This window comes from Eulemur rufifrons, chromosome 15 (assembly GCF_041146395.1).
Source record: "Eulemur rufifrons isolate Redbay chromosome 15, OSU_ERuf_1, whole genome shotgun sequence".
Taxonomy (NCBI): Eukaryota; Metazoa; Chordata; class Mammalia; order Primates; family Lemuridae; genus Eulemur; species Eulemur rufifrons.
Genome location: NC_090997.1, coordinates 96,769,424 through 96,789,360, shown reverse-complemented (window position 1 = coordinate 96,789,360; position 19,937 = coordinate 96,769,424). Strand labels below are relative to the sequence as shown.

Sequence of the window (19,937 nt, the reverse complement as noted above, 5' to 3'; positions counted from 1 at the left end):
ATTTATATCTAGTTTCTCAAATTCATCTTTGGAAATTGACCAGTTCCAAATATAGCTTTACTAATAGGCAGTGGCAGGTTTAAGAGCTATCAGTTTTAGTTAAGAAGCAAGAAAGTTGGTCCTTCTGTCCTAGGTCATTCAATCTTGGGTGCATTGGGAGATGTTCAGAAGATGTTTATGAGGATGAATTTGGGAAGGTTTTTCAATAAGAAATTTTCATTTTTGTTCTTGACTGCTTTGCTCAGTTACAAATTCATAAACTGTTTACTTATAATTAAAGTCTTTTGCTGATGACATTCCATTCTATTACAATAATTCGTTATAAACATTATGACAGCAGTATGAAGAGACAGGATGCAAATAAGAGTGCAATCTGTTTTTTAAAACTATACTTTTCTTAAAACAAAAATTTTATTAAAAGTAGAAAAAAACACCTAGGGATTTTTCTCTGTGTTTTTATGCCATTTTTATTACACAGATATATATTATTCAAATTTGGGGGTATAATTATCTGTTCATTATTTTGATGTTTGTTTTGTTTGCAAATTGAAGTCTTCATGTTTCTGTAATTATGCAAGACATTGCAAATCACAAATTGTCAATGTACTATAATAGACCAAAATTAGTGGGTTGTAGTTATTTCATATACCTGATAATTCCTTTCAAGGATGGGGCTCCAATTTTAGACAAGGAACCTATAATTTTCTTCCTTTCCAAGAAAAAAACCTATATCTTTCTATTCTGTTAGCTCTGTTAATGAAAGAAGGTGGAGGGTTTTTTTTTTTCCTTAATTAGCCCAATATTGATTTTGAGTGATGGTTTTTCAAAGTTAAGTTCCTGCCTCAGCTCTAGCTTGTAAGCATTCATCAAAATATGTTTCTAGACTGCAGAGCTGCTGTTTATTGAGCACTTATGTGCTGATTACTGTGTCTTAGCAACTCTATCTTTTATTTTATTTAATCCTCACAAGAACAAGCAAATGTATTATTTTTACTATTTTATAGATTATGAACCTGAAGCTTAGAGTTAACTGATCAGCTCTTGGTCACTTAACAAGTGACAAAGCCAGACTTTTCCTATGCTTGGTCACTGTCAGTCAAACCAGGCTGCTATAATGAAATACCACAGACCGGGTGGCTTAAACAACAAATATTTATTTCTCACAGTTCTGGAGGCTGGAAGCCCAAAGATCCTGGTGCTGGCAGATTCAGTTCTTGGTGAAGGCTTTCTTCCTGGCTTATAGATGGAGAGCTCCTTCTCACTGTGTCCTCACATGGTGGACAGAGAGAAAGTTATGGTCTCTCTTCCTTTTCTTATAAGGACACTAATAAATCCCATCATGGGGGCCCCACCCTGATGACCTCATCTAAACCTAATTAGCTCTCAAAGGCCTTGCCTCCAAATACAATCGCGTCGAGGGTTAAGGCTTCAGCGTATGAATTTTGGGGAAGACACAAACATTCTTCCATAACAGGCCTGAATCACTGTGTTATACGCACATGATTTACTTGTTTATTTAGTTATTCAACAAATACTTATTAAGCAACTATTATGTGCTAGAGATTGTGAACAAAGACAGACATAGTTGGTGCCATCATGTCATCGATCATCTAGCAGAGGAGACAAACCATTACAATGACATGTGTGTGATGAGTCCAAGAGAAGGGAAGTGCAGGGTGACAGGCGAGCACATGGCAAACACCTCCAACCACACAGATGATCTGAAGGAGGGCATCAGTAGGCTTTCAGAGGAAGATGGATTTAAGCCGGGACCTGAGAAAGATCTTGGGGTTGGGTAGGTGAAGAAACCAATGCTTTCAAAAGTGGAGAGGTGAGAAAGAGCACGGTACAGTAAACGGAATGGGAGCAGCTCAGAATAGCTGAAAGTGTGGATTCTAGCAGTGTAATGGCAACAGAGAAAACAGAGTTGGTCAAAGCTCTGATTCGGGAGGTGGGGGGGAGGGGGGAGGGCAATATACGTAACCTAAACTTTTGTACCCCCATAATATGTTGAAATAAAAAAAAAATCTAATGGAAAAAGAGCCATAGAGAAGAATCTCAGATACAAGGATTTAGCAAGAATGCATAATAATAAATTATTATTAATATAATAAAGTCATTGTAACACAAAATAAAATAAAAACATTTGGACATTGTGTTATGGACAGTGGGAAAGAATATTTGCAGGAGAATGAAAGGATCACTCTGACCCTAAACATCTCTCTCTCTCTCTCCTCTCTTTCTCTCTCTTTAATTAGAACAGGAACAAGTAAGATTGGAGGTAGAGTGGCCTGGCCCTAAGTCAGATGAGAGGTGAGGGCACCTTGGACTAAAGCAGTGGTGGGGAATAGAGAAAAGTAGATAAATTGAAAAGATGTTTAGGGGTGGACTTGATAGAACTGAGTAATTAATTGGAACTTTGGAGGAGAAGGAGTCAGGAATGACTTTTAGACTTCTGACTTGAGCAAATGATTAAGATCATTCACAGAGACAGGAAATACAAGAGGCCCGGGGAAAGGCTACTAAGTTCAGTTTAGACAGAGGAATTACTTGGCAAAGATGGACCCATTTGATTTGGTAATTAGGAAGTAGTTGGCCACCATTGGGAGTAGGCACATTATAGTAGAAACCAGATTCCAGTAAGCCGATGAGTAAATGAGAGGTAAGGATATTAGGACACTTAGAGTATCAGCCAGTGCAGAAAATTGGATCAGGTAAGAGCTGTTTTAATAAATGTTGGGCTTGAGTGTGTGTCTGTATGGAAGGTAACGACCAAGAACCAGTAGAGAGGGAAAAGCTGAAGAAGGAGAGAACGGTTATTCTGAAGGTACAAGTCTCTGGGGGAGGTGAGAGAGCAAATCAAGAGCATGGGTGGAGGGTGGAGGTTTGTACCAAGGAGAGAAATCTCCCCTCCCCTGAGACTAGAGTGGGAATAAGAAAGGTGGCTGTCGGTGTACCTAAGGGTGGGATAGGCAGAGAGACGAAGATGGAGGTGGAGTGGACTTGAAATTTGAAGAGATTCCCACCTAATGGCTACAGATTTCTTAGGCCTACCAGTATAGTCTTTGCATTCTTGAGCAAAGAAATTATATTAGGATCAATATATTAAAATTAGACAGTTAAAAAATGTTAGTTCTTTCACATTTTAAAATTTATCTTAGAAAATTCCTAAATTTTATGCAAGATATGGATATAGGCTATTATACTTGTGTATTGCTACTTTGGCCCCCCAAAGGAAGCAGTTTGAAAAAATCTTTTCCAAAAAAAATCTTTATAAACAGTTATATTTTTAAATTAGAGCTAGTATAATCTTAATATTTATATTGATTATATGTTGTTATCAAATGCTTGTAGTTTCACATTTTATCTCATTTTGTCAAATGGAATAGAATATTATATTTATATTTAAACATCCTTGATTTAATCTTTATGGTATTATATTTGGCTATGAAATAAATACATGGCTTGGTCCTTTGGGGGGAATATCAGTCTCAAATAACCTTTTTTTAATTTCAGCATATTATGGGGGTACAAATGTTTAGGTTACATATATTTCCTTTGCCCCACCCAAGTCAGAGCTTGAAGCATGTCCATCCCCCAGACAGTGCTCACCGCACCCATTAGGTATGAATATACCCATCCCCTCCTCCCCACTCCCACCGCCCGACACCCGATGAATGTTACTACTATATGTGCACTTAAGTGTTGTTCAGTTAATACCAATTTGATGGTGAGTACATGTGGTGCTTGTTTTTCCATTCTTGTCATACTTCACTTAGTAGAATGGGCTCTATCCAGGATAATACAAGAGGTGCTATATCTCCATTGTTTTTTGTGAATGAGTAGAATTCCATGATATACATATACCACATTTTATTAATCCACTCATGTCAAATAGCCATTTTTAGTGTTTGTATTAATATAAATGGACCTTCCTTTCAATATGCAATGAGTAGTCCTTTAGCCATCTGCCAGCCTTAATTGATGGAGCTATCAAGAGTAGGCATTGAACATTTTAAATACTGTCTTTGGGATGAACTCAGGCATGATATGAGCACCTTCTCACTCCTTAGAAGAATGGTGGAAAAAGCATGATAAGACATTGTTTAGGTTCTCTATTAATTGCTATTGCTGCCATAACAAAATATCACATATTGGGTGGCTTAAAATGAGAAATTTATTATCTCACAGTTCTGGAAGCTAGAAGGCCATGCTCCTTCTGAGGGTCTGGGTAGAATCTTTTCTTGCCTCTTCTGGCTCCTGGTGGTCTCCTGCACACCTGACAGTTCTTGGCTTGCAGCTGCGTCACTGCAGTCTGCTCTGTGGATGTCTGTATCTGTGTCCAAATTTCCCCATTGTGCAGGGCACAAGTTGTTGGATTGGGACCCATGCTAGTGACCTCATTTTAACTTGATTACCTCTCTAAAGACTCTGTTTCCAAATAAGTTCACATTCTGCAGTACTGGTGATTAATATTTCAATATGTCCTGGGGGCAGACACAATTCAACCCATAACAGATTCCATAAAGAACACATTTTATTTTAATACCAAGTTAGATTTATATACTTCTTTAAAAGGAACACTTTAAACTTACTATGTTTTTCTAAAATAATCCATGCTAATTATGACTTTGAATGATGTCTCCATAGTCATAAAATACCACTTTAGTGGTGGCTTTCATCTTCTTTAATTGTCTTTCCACCAGCAGTGCAGAAAGATAACATGGAAACACTTTCTAAGCTGAATTTTACTGCCATCTGTTTCCTTGTACACACTCTGGTAGAACTATTAATGAACTAAGACAGGAAGATACAGAATCAGAGAGTAAAAGGTAAATATAATATTTCACCCCCAAAATAATTTTAGTTGTTTTTCTGATTCTACATTAGGTATGTGAAATAATAGATGTTAATTAGCTTGATTTAATCATTTCACAATGTATACATATATCAAAACATCACATTGTACACTGTAAATACATGTACATATATTCAAGTTTTATTTGTCAATTATATATTAATAAAGCTGGGGAAAAACCTGCTTTAATTTATTAACCCTATAGTTACATAGGGTTAACAATAAATTAGTTATTTCCAAATATACAACTAAAATATTACAAACAAAAATCACCATTTCAAAATTAATAGCATTTATTAATTTATCTATGGGATATATTAATTTGTTGATACTATGGATATATATCTTACAAAGTTTATGTGGATTAATAAACATTTTGCTAATATATGTCAAACTTCCTTCTTTAGATATGTATTTTATTTATTCATCCACTCATTCAACAAATAATTTTAAATACTGTTTAATAAGCTAGGCAATATTCTATACTGAGAATGTGGCAGTGAACAAACCAGGAAAAATAATCCCTCCAGTATGGACTTACATCTTAATGGAGGCCGTGGGCAGCAAGGAAGATCCAGAGGCTGTTCTGTTAGACTCAAGTGAGGGCAGAAGGAAGGAGATGAGCTGGAGGTTGTTGAAGTCATCCGGGCAAGGGTCTCGTGACTTGGACCAAGATAACAGCAGTGGAGGTGGTGAGAGGTGGTTGGGTTCTGGATGCATTTTGAAAATGAAGCCAACAAGATTTGTTGATGGATCAGATATTGAGCGTGAGCAAAAGAGAGGCATCAACCCTAACTTTGCACTGAGTAAAATAAATCACTTGGGGATTATGCTTCTTTTAGACTCTGTAGTAAAAAGAACTTTATTACATCTGAAAATGTTTAAAAGAAGAGTTTTCCAAGCAGATTTAAAGCTGGGAAGGAGGGAAGTTATTGCCTTTGGGATAAGTATTCAGAATTGAACTAAATAATCAAGGAAGTGGAAATAATTATGCTGTCTGTCACAGGAAACAAAAAAGAATGGGGAATATCTTCCCACCTTTGCCAATTAGAGGTGGAAAATAATCACAGTAGTGCCGTTATAAAGAAAGTGAAAGAGGAACAGATTACACATGCCATTTTTAAATTACTTCACCTTATTTCTGGAGATATTGGGAACATTTAATTAGATTTTCTGAATAAAATGACAAAACTTTCAGACATTAAATTAATTTTATTTGACCATTGTCAGTGGCTATAGTCATGACTTTATTGATCTGGTCCAAGGCTGCTTTGGCATTTTGACACATTTTAGTGTGGTGGGCTCTTTGCCAACCTTTAGGGAGGTAACTTGCTCCACATCTGCTGGTTAACCTCTCTTCCCTTCCCACTCCTCTCTCTGTTCCTGTTGTTTAGCATGTTGCTCCCACCCAGCAGATAACCATCAGAGTGGACAATAACCCTAGACTAGTCCTGGGATGAGAATTTGTCCCCATATACTATCTCTCAGCCTGTGAAATAGTTCCTAGAAGTAGTGGTTTGTCTGCTTCTTAAAGTTTGGGCCATCTGTGCACAGAGGTTTCAAGGTGCACAGAATGCACCCGGAGAAGCAGCCCTCCCCTTGAGACCTTCCCACACACTGAGCAGAAGGCAGTTTTGTGACTATCTCAGGCCAGGACTCTGATTCCTGTTCCTGATTGTGCTCAACAGGGTGTGTGTTTCAACTGAAGTAAATAGTTACCTGTGGCGTGGGCTTTTCCTTTAGGCATTTTCTAGTTCAGTTTTATGGGTATCACTAAGTATCAGCAATCACAAATATTAAACCATAGGATATGTGTTTAGTATTTTAAACTAAAATGCTGTAGCTTTTTATGGTCATAAAATGTTTTGAGAGCTCCTTCCCCGAGAGAGAAAAGCATTTAGTAGAAGACTAAAAGTGATAATGGCAAATGAGGACCCAGATGCTCCTGACATGACATGATTTTATCCTCTTCTTTGCTAATGACTAAATCTGTAATGCTGAAAATCTACTTTATAGCTGCATGACATTGGTCACTAGAAAGTAAGACTCTAGACGATGTGTAGGTATCTGCTGATGAAGTAATGATACGCTAATAATGTTTAAAAGTAGGTTTCTGTTCTTCCCCAAAGCAGCCACTATGGAAAGCAGTATGGCAGTTCCTAAAAAAAATAAAAATAAAAATAGCAGATTTCAACTTCTGAGTACATATCCAAAAGAATTGAAAGCAAAGTCTTCAAGAGATATTGGTGCACCTATGTTCAGTGGCATTAATCGCAATAGCTAGAAGTTGGAGGCAACCCAGGTGGCCATTGACAAATGAATGGATACACAATATAAGGTGTATTCATACAGTGGACTGTTATTCAGCCTTAAAAAGGAAGGGAATTCTGGCATCTGCTATAACGTGAATGGATCTTGAGAACATTATGCTAAGTGCAATAACCCAGTTACAAAATGACAAATACTGTGTGATTCTACTTATATGAGATATTGAGAGTAGTCAGAATTATTGAAAAGAAAGTTGACTGATGGTGGCAGGGGCTGAAGGGAAGAAGAAATGGAAAGTTGTTGTTTAATGGATATAGAGTTTCAGTTTTTCAAAATGAAAATATTTCTAGAGATTGTTGCATAATAATTGCACAATGATGTGGAAATACTTAATACTATTGAACTGTACACTTAAAAATGACTGAACTGGTAGATTTTATATTACGTATAGTTTAGCACAATTAAAAATTTAAACTACAGTAGTACCTACTTATATGAAGGGGATGTGTCTCAAGACCCCCAGTGGATTCCTGAAACCACAGATAGTACCAAACCCGATTGCTATCAACCAGAACACGTTTCTGTTTATGTCTTCTACTCACAAATTTAATGCCTTGTGCATCTTAACTAAGCACTTATCATGCAGTGTGGCCATAACTTTTGCATTTTGAGGTGTGACAGCAAAACTAGCATGAATTTCTTTTTCCTTCTTTATAATTTCATGGATAAAACACCCATTCCTACTGTAGATCTTAGCAACCTTAGCATATGATTTTTTTCTTTCCTTATTAAGTTGAGAATTTTCACCTTTTCACTTAAAGGAAGCAGCTTCTCTTTTGCATATCCAAATTGCCAGCAACACTACTCTTGTGCTTTGAGGCCATTATTAAGTAAAATGAGGGTGACATGAACACAAACACTGCAGAAAGATGACAGGGGATCTGATAACCTAGATGGCTACTATGTGACTCATAGGTGAGTAGAGTCTAGTAGACAGCATGGATACACTGGACAAAAGGATGATTCTCGTCCCGGGCAAGAGGGAGTGGGATGGCTTGAGATTTCATCATGCTACTTAGAATGGCATGCAATTTAAAATGTATCAGTTGTTTCTTTCTGGAATTTTCCACTTAATATTTTGGGACAGTGGTTGACTGCAGGTAACTGAAACTGCATATATAATAAAAACTACTATAATAAAAAAAATACAGTCAGTTTCCTCTCAAAATATAGACTCCCATCTTACAGAACAGGTTTAATTTTGATCATTTATATGAGTCTCTTCATTAAGTGGGAGTGGGAAGACACTGAAATGTAAATTGTTACACTCACAACAGTGTTTGCAAACTAGTAACACATTAGACACACATGTCAATTATGCTTCGTTTCATTGCAAGTAAATAAAATTGATTTTAGATGATTTAACCAAGAAGAAAGAGAAAGAGAGAGATCTATGAATACTGGGTACCTCAGAGTATTAGAAGGAAAAGCCAACTGGGCTGGAAAAGGTTAATTCAGCAGGCCTGGATTGCTCAAACCTTGCACATTCCAAAGAAACTCCTGTCTTTAAAAATGGAAGTGAAAGATTTCTGTAATGAAAACTATAATATATTGATGAAAGAAATTGAGGAGAACACAAAAAAATGGAAGATTATTTCATGCTCATGAATTGGAAGAATCAACATTGTTAAAAAGTCCATACTACCTAAATCAACCTACAGAATTGAATGAAATTTCCTTCAAAATACCAATGACATTCTTCATAGAAATAGAAAAAATAATCCTAAAATTTATATGGAACTACAAAAAGACCCAGAAAAGTCAAAGCCATCCTGAGCAAAAGAACAAAACTGGAGGAATCACATTACCTGACTTTGAATTATACTACAGAGCTATAGTAACTAAAACAGCACGGTACTGGCATAAAAACAGACACAGACCAATGGAACAGAATAGAGAACCCAGAAATAAAACTGCACTTCTATAGTGAACTAATCTTTGACAATGGTACCAAGAACCAGTGGAGAAAGGACAGTCTCTTTGATAAACGGAGCTGGGAAAACTGGTTATCCATATGCAGAAGAATGAAACTAGACCCGTATCTCTTGCCACGCACACACATATATGCACACACAATGTTAGAGAATAAATTATTTTTACAAAATATGGGAAATGGTTAATAAAAATGCTGTCCAAGATGCCTGTGTTTCCCCAGGTTTCATAAAGTTCAAGGAGAAATATTTGATCTCTTTTAAGTCCTAAGAGAAAGGGAATGAATCTCATTATATGTTACCAAGGGGCTGTTGTGGCACAAGGAGGAGAAGAAATAGGGAAAAGAGCCCTGTGAGGTCTGCTCCACTCATGAATTCACTACCAAGCGTAGAGCCAGGCAATGCCAGCTCCCTAGCAACAGAGGCCTGTGCATTTTCCCTCAGTTTTTGGAGACTTTTAGAGACCAGGCAACCTTTTTAGAGCTAGAACTTAGGGTTTAAACCCAGTTTGAGAAGAGCTTCTAGAAGGGGTATCAAGCAAAGTATCTCTTTCTTGTCTTGTTCTCTCCCGTCTCCCTGCCACCTCATCGCCCCCCCCCCCCAGAAGGTCCATTGCTTGAACCACCTCAGACTCAGCATGAATATGTCTTGGTTCCATGGTAGCACGTGCTAAAAAGGACTGGTAAGGCCAAGGAAGATATAATTTTCCCAAATTCTGTACAAATACACAGAGCTTATCACAATTTTCCTTTAATTAAAAAAAAGATAATTGTGGTCTTGGAAAGTGCTTGATAGATTTCTATCTAGCGCTTAAAACTGCAAATTAGAACAAACTGCAAAACCACATTGTCTTTACTTTCCATGAAGTCAGGCTCCAATAAATATTCATTTCTAACTCTTCCTTTTGGCCTTCCACACTATGACCCAAGTCCTACTAAAGTGGTCATATTGGTGCTGTATTTGTGACAGGAGAAACATTTTAGTTGAAAGATTTACTATTAAAACATTGTTACAAAAAATAAATGTGATGTAGTCACCATGGTGAAAGATTCCCCTAGTTGAGCATTTGCTATCTATAATATCTTATGCAAAGTGGGATAGCAAAGCATGTCTAATGATTACTAAGGTTTTTTTATTCTGGTATAATTTTTGATGAATGAAGGTATTTTATTGGTTTCACACAATATTTACATTCATTCAGTCAGTTAGTGAGAGCCAGCAATACATATTGTGTGCTTGCCACGAGCTGGACAATGTTTAGGAGAGGACACTTAACTGGAAGGAAGGATGCAAGAGTCATATCTATGCAGACAAGATTTTATAAAGAACGAAGGACTCAGGATTGAGTTTGGTGGATGGCCATAATTAGGAAGAAGAGAGACAGAGAGAAAACGAGAGAGAGAGAGAGAGAGAGAGAGAGAGACTGGTGCCTGTGAACAAGGTAGTCTGATTACAGAGGTTTGGGGAGGAGCAGATCAGGGAGCAGATGGTATCAGCAGTGGCCTATGTAGACTGGAGAGGAGGCTACTGTTCAGCAGTCACTGCTGATCTGAAGGCCGTTCCAGGAGCATCACACAGGGAACAACTGGAGGGGAAAAAGGGAACATGTGCAGCATCAGTAGAGATACAAGAGGGAAAAAAATGAGAGATATAAGTGAGGTCAAGAGAAAATGTTCTTCGAAGTGCAGAGAACTGTGTATCTTTAAAAGCAGAACAGATAAGTGCATGCATTTTACCATTCTTATGGTTTAAATTTTTTTGGAATCTTTATTATTTCATGAGAATTATCTGCTTTCTTTAAGTATTTTTTACATATTCAGGTTAACGCAATGTATGAAAAACTGCACTCATGTTTGCTTATGGAACATATCACACATTTATGAACTTTTTTCTCATTGTTTTACTTATTTAAATTATTAGGATATGAATGGACACTTTGAATGATAAATAGATCATACTTTAATGACTATATATGGCTAATACAATAATTTTGATTATCACACCAAATAGTTTTCATTTTAATGACTCCTTTTATTCTGAATAATTTTATTTATATGCTTAGAACATAAAATCACTATTACATTTTTGCTGTATAAGAAGTAGTGCCAATGGTGGAATTTTAAGGAAAATGATTGAACACGAAAACTCTTATTTTTGAACATGTATTTAACAGCATGAGAACAAAATGTGTTCAGCTGTGCATTTTATAAAGAGAGAAAAATACATTTAAAATTAGAATTGCACCATTCAGAGACTGTAATTTATACATTCATAAGAGAAATATAAATGCTCCCTATCAGTGGGTAGAGGAAAAAAGTCATATTTCATCTAGACATTTGGTGATTTAATATCTCTACATAGAACACATTTTTTTTTTTAGGAAAGAAAGTTGAAAGTCAGAAATTGAGCATCAGGCCTTTAACAAGATTCAGTGGGAAGCAGAAAACTATAGAGCTTGAACTTAGTGGATAAATGGAAGAAATTATGATTCTATGAGAAATCAGTGAGCACCTCCCTTCTTTTGACAACCAGAATTGGGATCATTGCTTTTTTACTTTCTTCTGAGCCAAAATAGACCCTAATTCAAGGTTTGATGAACTCCAGCATATTGAGTATTTTTAAAACCTTCATAAAAAATAAAAGACCCTCCATGAATTAACTAAGGACTTTGGCTTATTTTCCCAGCAGTGGTGATGGATTTTCCCTGCTCAGTGTGTACTCTTGGGCTTATGATCTTTTGGGTTCAATGCCATTAAGAGAAGGCTTGCTAGATCCCCCAGGATGTGAAACAGAACATACCAGCTAACTAATCCACAGGGAGATTAAATCTGTGACCTGGGCTTTGCCAACAGTGCTCCTTCAACAGGACACGGAGCTAATGAATGAGGTTGCCTTGGTGAGAATGTCCTATAGAAGGGCCAAACCTTCTTAAGCCACAGTAATGTGGCTCACTCAGAGTGGAGTTGTAAAAAATCTCTTCCTAGAAAGAAGCTGCTATATATGTTAAAGCCCAAGCATTAAATCTTCTGACATTCTTGAATGTTGAGTTTTATTTCCACTGAATTGTTTTACTTCTTGTAATTATCAGAGGGTAATAGACAATTATATCCAAAATAGAGTTAAGGTATACAGAAATTTATTTTTTCTACAAATTTCACTACAGTGAGTAGCAAAGGTGGGGGGGGGAGAGAGAGAGAGATTTTTTGTTTGTTTTTTTTTTTTGTATTTATTCCTCTTTTTCATTTTACAGCGGAAACCCCCAATGGTGGTGGATGACCTTTTCGAAGACATGAAAGATGGTGTTAAGCTGCTTGCTCTCCTGGAGGTCCTATCTGGGCAGAAACTGGTAAGAATTTTTTTGTGACCATGCTCATCAAAGTGTTCCCATTTGGAATTTGGGGACTGTTGGAGTTTCCCTTATGTAGGTACTGCCCATATAAGAGAAAGTTCTTCTCTTTTGTAGTTGGTAGCATAAAGGAAACACTGGTCTACCAGTCACTTCTGGGAACAGGAATAAATTTCCCTTCTTGTGGCTGTGCACCCTAATGGATTTAAAACATTATGTTTACAGTAGCAACCTTAGAAGTAAGAGTAAAGAACTTCAGCCGTAGCTAGCATGGTTAACTATTACATCTGTATGGTATCCAGGAAGATTAGTAGCAAATTAACATCTACCTCACTTTGAGTGTTTGCTTTCCATTTGGAAAGGATTGTTGGTCCATATCTGTGTATTTATATAGTTGTTTGTTGAAAGTTAAGCTTGAAACCATGTGACATTTTTTATTCTCTTGTTGACATCATCCATCATCAGTCATTTGTAACAAGAACAGCCTGTTCAGAGTTGATTTTATGTGCTGTGGAACCAGCAGAGTGAAAAACGGTATTGACAGCTGTAAAGTTATTTTCCTACATTATCCAATAATAAAATATTTATTTTTCTTGCTTATTTTTTTTCATTTCAGAGTATAGAACAGTAAGTAGTTTGTAAACATAAATTATTTATAAATAATGTTTGTCGTAATTGGAAAAATGACTTCAGGAAATAATCTTCAGGATGTTGGATAACATATTAGAAACAGAGTCCAAAATTAGGAGTACTTTTTTTCTTTAACTCTTGCATCTTAGCAGTAACTATACTATCATTATACTTGGCTAATTGAGTATTTTAAAGAGTATTTGTATCTAAACATAAATTTCAAATTAATTTTGTATAGGGAGTCCTCAAAATAACTTTTGTAGAAGAGTTTTTTGTTGGAAAATATAAACTGATAATACTTTTGTACCAATTGTTTATCTAATTGGATTTACACTGCAGCAGATACTCTTGGTGCCCCATGTCCCATCTCAGCTCCATCGGTGGTAGACATTGCCCATATGCTCTGGCAGCCTCTCACCTCAAGCACTGGTAGCATCTCTCTGGGTTTCTGCCTCAGGGCTCTTATCAAAGCCACAGGTTGCACATGGCAGCCCTGAAGTGTTGGAGAGTTAATGGTCCCAAAGGATCCTCAACGAATGGAAATGAGAGTCCATGAATAAAAATGCTCCACCCTTGAATTTTTAAGAGGGGCCATTCTGAGGCATATTTTACATATATCTTCTAGATTCCCATAGGGTCCCCTGTGGGATTGAGCTCCAGTTGCTCACAGCAGCAACCCCCATTAGCATACACTTTGTTGGGTTTTTCTCCTTCCCGGGCTCACTCGCCACACATCCTCACTCCTACTGCCTAAGATCATCACCTCCCGAATAAACTACATGCACCCAAGTCCCTGTCTTAACCTCTGCTTTGAAAGAAATCAGACTAAATGTATATGAGCAGCCAATTTGGAATATATAGGCATATATTTTAGCTAAGTAAACTGGGTAAGCATTAGGATGTGGGAGGTATTAGATTGAAATATATAGTCCTTTGGTTGCCTGATATATGTGGCCATCTTTATATATCCTCCTTAATTAAGCTATTTACTTGTAAGTTAAAGGAGTCTTCATATTCATACAAGCATTTAAGAAGTATATGTGTCATTCTAAGTGTCAATATAGTTCTATCATTGTACTTGGCCAACAGTATACAGAAATTTTGAGAGGGATTTAACTGCCAAGCTAAGTTATTCTAGAAAAAGTGTGTATTTTTGACATAAAAATCCTACTTCTGTTTAAGTGCCCGACATATTCAGACATAGTTAGAATTATGGGATCTTAAAGCTAGAAGAAATTTCAGAAAAAAATCATAGCATTCTCATTTAACAGATAGGGAAAGCGAAACATAGAAGAGAATTTTCTGATTTAACCTTTATTATTTATTTATTTATATTGAATTCTTCAATATTCTGTATTTCATAAAATAAAATGATTCTGAAATTACAAATATGCTGTGGCAATGGCTATTTAAATTTTGTACATATATGCATTATGGTTCAGGACCACATTAAGATGAAGAGCCTAATTTAAAGGAATAAGCATTCTAGACATTCCTTTAGAGCTTTTCAAAGGGATGGTGTGGGCAAGAGCATTTTCCTTAGAGGCATTAACATTGTCCAGGAATCTGTAATTATGTGATGAATAGAACCCTACTGAGAACCCTAGACATGATCATCTGGAAAATGTGGCCAAATGGCTTAGCATCCCCTCTACTGCCAGCATCTCAGGGTTACAGCAGAATCTCAGTATTCTAGCACCCTTTACTAACCTATTGCAACACCTTTATCTATGATTTTATTTAAGGTCTTAGGGAATTGTAAAAATTTTATATTATTATTCTTGGATTTTTCTACATGCCTTGAATATTATTTGTAGAACATTTACTCCTTAAATGAATAAGTGATTACATATCTTACACTGCACATAAACATAGGAACACTAATTTAATTTTGCACTTAGGAATTTTTTTAAGAATTTGAGAAATTGTCATTGAAAAATTAACAACAATAGAAGCAATATGAATAGAGGGTAAGGACTACAGAGAAACTTATTTTGTACCTATTTTGTTAATATTCTGTACAGTATTTTTTACAAAGATCTTCAAAACTTTGCAATCAAGAGAAGCCTAATAATATAGTAAGAAGTAAACAATGAATAAAATGGAAATCTTGAGCATCAAAGCTCCTTGCATATTCTCCAGATGACTCTGTAAGTCATTGATCATATATTTAGAATAGAACTCAATTCTGCAACAAGGTTGCATTGTCTGATAATCATTGTAACATTTCTGGAGTACCTATTATGGGTAAGGTACTACTTTATACTCTCTAAGGAAAGCACAGATGAATGAGATATGTTTGGTGCCCTCAAAGCTACTTGTAGCCTAGTAGAAAGAATAATTGTACTAATTAGAATAGGTTAAGTTGTATAAAAATAGGTACAAATATGTGATTGGACAACACAATAGATGTTTATATCTTTCTCACTTAGCCATGATACATCTGAAGAAGAAAAGCAGAGATAAAGTATTTGCCCTATGAAATATCAGATCTTACAATGAAGCTGTATCACCTTAGACAATATAGTATGTATGGTATGGGCATATTGACAAATGCAATATAGTCCAAAAACAGACAAGGCATACATGGAACTTTAGTATATGTCAGATCTGGGGGGAAAGCAGGACTGTTCAATAAATGGAATAGGAAAATAATGTTTATTTTAATAGAAAAAGATAAAATTGGATCCTTATGGCCTACACAAAAATCAAATCTACATGGATTAAGGACCTAATGACAAAAACACTTTAAGCTCTTAGGGAAAATATAAGTGAATATATTTTAGACTTAATGGTAGAAAAAATTATTCAATAAGAAACAAAAATACTGACAATAAAAGATTGCTATCTTTAACTTTATTAAAATTAAGAACATTTTTAAAATAAAAAATCGTTGGCTGGGTATGGTGGCTCACACTTGTAATCCTAGCACTCTGGGAGGCCAAAGCTGGAGGATCGCTTAAGATCAGGAGTTCGAGACCATCCTGAGCAAGAGCAAGACCCATCTCTACTAAAAATAGAAAATATTAGCTGAGTGTGGTGGTACATGCCTGTAGTCCCAGATACTCAGGAGGTTGAGGCAGGAGGATTGCTTGAGCTTAGGAGTTTGAGGTTGCTGTGAGCTAGGCTGATGCTACAGCACTCCAGCCTGGGCAACGGAGCGTGACTCTGTCTCAAAAAAATAAATAAATATAAATAAATAAATAAATATAAAACATCTTTAAAGAAAGTGTCAAAAGAAGTTACAAACTTGTAGAAGATATTCACAACTTATGTTGTGAAAGGATTAGGAGAGGATTAAATCAAAAATATATAAATAACATTTTCCAAACAATAAGGGTACAAATAAACCAAAGGAAAACCTGGGCAAGAAATGTGAAAAGGCGTGTTACACACATTGCCAGTGAACAGAGGAAGAGATGCCCACATCATTGCTCATCAGGGAAATGCAAATGAAGGCCATAGTGAAAAATAGTACATATATTTTACATACATTCAGTTGAAAAATATTTTTAAAATATATGTCAAAATCAAGTGTTGGCGAGGACATGGATAAAGATTATTTTTGTAATGCTGGTAAGAGTGAAAAGTAGTAGTACAACCATTTTGGAAAAGGTTGGCCTTACTTTACGAGCTCATAAGTCACATTCCCTCCGACTTAGAAATTCTACTCTTTCGTGTACATCAAAGAGAAGCTCTGCTAGTGCAAAAGGTGAGAAGTCCAAGAATGATCTATGAGTGTATCACAATAGCAATAACCTGAAAACAACCCAGATTCACATCAGGAAAGTATATAAAAGGCATATTACATAGCTATATTGCTATAGAGTAATATATTCTATATTGTATAATGTCAAATATAGAATATTCTATAATATATTATATAATATACTCTATTATATAAAATGAATGAAATGCAATGAAAGGCAACAATATAGATGAATCTTAGAGCTAAGTATGTGGAAAAGTAACTCTCAAAGGATTAATGCAGAGGTGTTCTTTATATTAAGCTAAAAGCTAAAATACTTTTTAAGAATGCCTGTGACTGAAATGAATCTATATGAGAAGGAAGGCACTGGGCTGGGTTTAGTGCGATGGTTGCCTGGGTGCAGGAAGGCAGAGGATGAAACGAATGGTGGTGGCGTTGCAGAATGTGGCTTTCACATTTAATTGTGAGCCCTGGCTTTGTTTTAGCTGGCAGGTTCACAGGTGCTTTATACATTATAAAAGATAATTAACTAAATAAACTAAATTAATGAGCTGTGCGTGAACTAATAATGAAACTATGGTCCTATATAACAGCATTCTCAGTAAAGAATAAATAAATATTAAAAAGTATATCATCTATTTAAATATTTGTTTCACATCATGTCATAAAAATTACCACCTGGCACAATATTATTTGGAAATTAAAAGCTACTTTGTTTTGAATTTCAATGGGAGATTATTTAGAGCTCTAGGCTCACAGAGAAGAGACTAGTTTTTTTCTCTGTGCAGCCTTACGACCTTACGGCATGCTTCCTGTTAATGTAAAGGAAGCTTATAACATACACTTCATTGAAATTATTTTTTGTTTTTGAATTAACAGGGTGGCACAGAGAAAGCACATAGTCAATTTTGGTTACTTAAACACACATAGAGTATCCATGTACAGAACACACCGTTTCATTCTCACAATCCTGTTTTTTAACCTTGGCTTATATATGCCATATATTTTGGTCGTTCAAATCAAGAAACGTTACTGATACTATCAGTATCCTTACACGTTCACATGACTGAAAGAAATGCTAAGTGACCAAGTATTTTTCATGTATATATTTCCTAAATTATGGGAGTGACAGTCTCAATAGATAACGTAGGAGTTTTAAGAATTTCTGCTTTTAGGCATACAGTAGCATAGATTAACAGATAAGCTGAGAATGAATGTTTTTATTGACTAAATTAGTATATCGTCAGAGTGCTGTGGAAATCACTCTTTTATGCGTTTGCTAACCTTTATAGAAATTGAGTAACATTGGTTGCTCTTGAATATTCTTCAAGTATATTTTTAATCCATTTAAATAGTAAATTTTATAACTTTTTAATGTGTGCATTTTGTTTTATTCTTATTATTTCTCTTTTTGCAGCCTTGTGAACAAGGACGCCGGATGAAGCGAATCCATGCTGTGGCTAACATCGGCACAGCACTGAAATTCCTTGAAGGAAGAAAGGTAAGAGAGAAAAAAAGAAATATTCAGAAAGAAGGCATGGACATACTGATGTTTCCAGTATTGTCTGTGGGGTCAAAACGCTGCATGCAATCTATATAGACATGCAATATTATTGTAAGATAATTATAGATTTATCAAAAATTGCAAAAAAGAGATTTCATGTCTACACTTCATTCATTATATAATGTTAAGAATGTACACAATCATAGTAACCTTATTATCAAAATAAGGAAATTAAAATAGGTATGATCCTATTAACTAAAGCATAGACATTAGTCTAATTTCAACAATGTTCCACCTTGTTTTGTTTCTGTTCCAGGATCCAATCCAGCATCACACCTTGCATTTACTTAATTTAATTATCTCCCCAATTCTATGATAAGTCTTCATTCTTTCCTTAAGTCTTTTATGACCTTGACACTTTTGATAACTACTGGTCAGTTTTTGCTGAACATCTCTCAGTTTGTGTTTGTATGATGTTTTCTCATGATTAGATTGAAATTAGACGTTTTTGGCAAGAATCCCAGGGAAGTGAGGTTGTATTCCTCCCAGGGCCTATTAATGGATACAGGGTTCTGATATGTCTTATTACTGATGATGTTAACCTTGACCACTTGGTAAGATGGTGTCTGCCATGTTTTATTATGGTAGAGTTACTATTTTTCCCTTTATAGTTGAGAAATAACTTAGGGGAGAGAATTGAGACCGTGCTAATTTTCTACTTCTCTTCAAACTTTTGCTCAACTGATTTTAGAATCCACTTCAGTAATTATTTCTGTGCTGCTTGCCTAGTGATGATTTTGTATTTCCTTCATTCTTTCTGCATTTATTAATTGGAATTGTTCTGTATGCATAAAATAAATTTATTTGTTTATTCAATTATTTATTTCAGTATGGATTCATTTTTCTTTATTTTATTCTATAGTTATAATCCATCACTATTGTCATAATTATCATTTTGTTGCTCAAATCATTCAGCTTTGGCCGTTAAGAATTCCTTCAGGCTGGCTCCTACATCCACCCTTTTGATACAACCTCATCTATGTTTCAAGCACTTTCTTAATTTTCTGAAACTACAGATGTTCTAGACTTAACTTATATCCCAGGTCTGGAATTAACCACTTCTCTAAGAAGGCTTCATTCCTTTTATTGGTGAATGGTATTCAGAAACCAAGATCTCAGTGCTAGGTGTGCTCATTGCTCCTGGGGTGTTATTGTTCCTAGGCCCTCTCAGCAGATAGATCTAGAAAATGTGTAAGTTTACTAACCCATGTATATACATATATCTATGCCTCTCTCTCTCTCTCTCTGTATATATACATATACTAATTATACATATTTAACTTCTCCTATGTGTGTGTGTATAAACTATTAGTTCAAACTGATACCTCTGATTCTAGTCCAATACCACAAAGTTTATTCTAGCCTTATGTGTTTATTTATTTCTGCTTTCTCTGGTAATGAAAAACCTGGCTCTTATCTATAATTTATTTACTTATTTTTTCAACCCTATGTGAATACACATAAAATAGTTTCAGAATTGCTAACCCATACCCCTGTGAGAAACAGATTTACAAACTGGAGAATAGTATTTGTGTATAGTTCTTTTTGTCTTTACCATTACAGTATCCAGT

General features: G+C 35.6%; 1 protein-coding gene across 1 annotated transcript in view; it reads left to right on the top strand.

Moving 5' to 3' along the window:
- Nucleotides 1-19,937, top strand: part of SYNE1 (spectrin repeat containing nuclear envelope protein 1) — a 425,086-nt gene that overhangs the window by 76,172 nt on the left and 328,977 nt on the right. The window contains exons 3-4 of the mRNA XM_069488737.1: nt 12,368-12,463; nt 18,220-18,303. Coding sequence (XP_069344838.1) covers nt 12,368-12,463; nt 18,220-18,303 — 180 coding nt within the window. The remainder of the gene's footprint in view (nt 1-12,367; nt 12,464-18,219; nt 18,304-19,937) is intronic.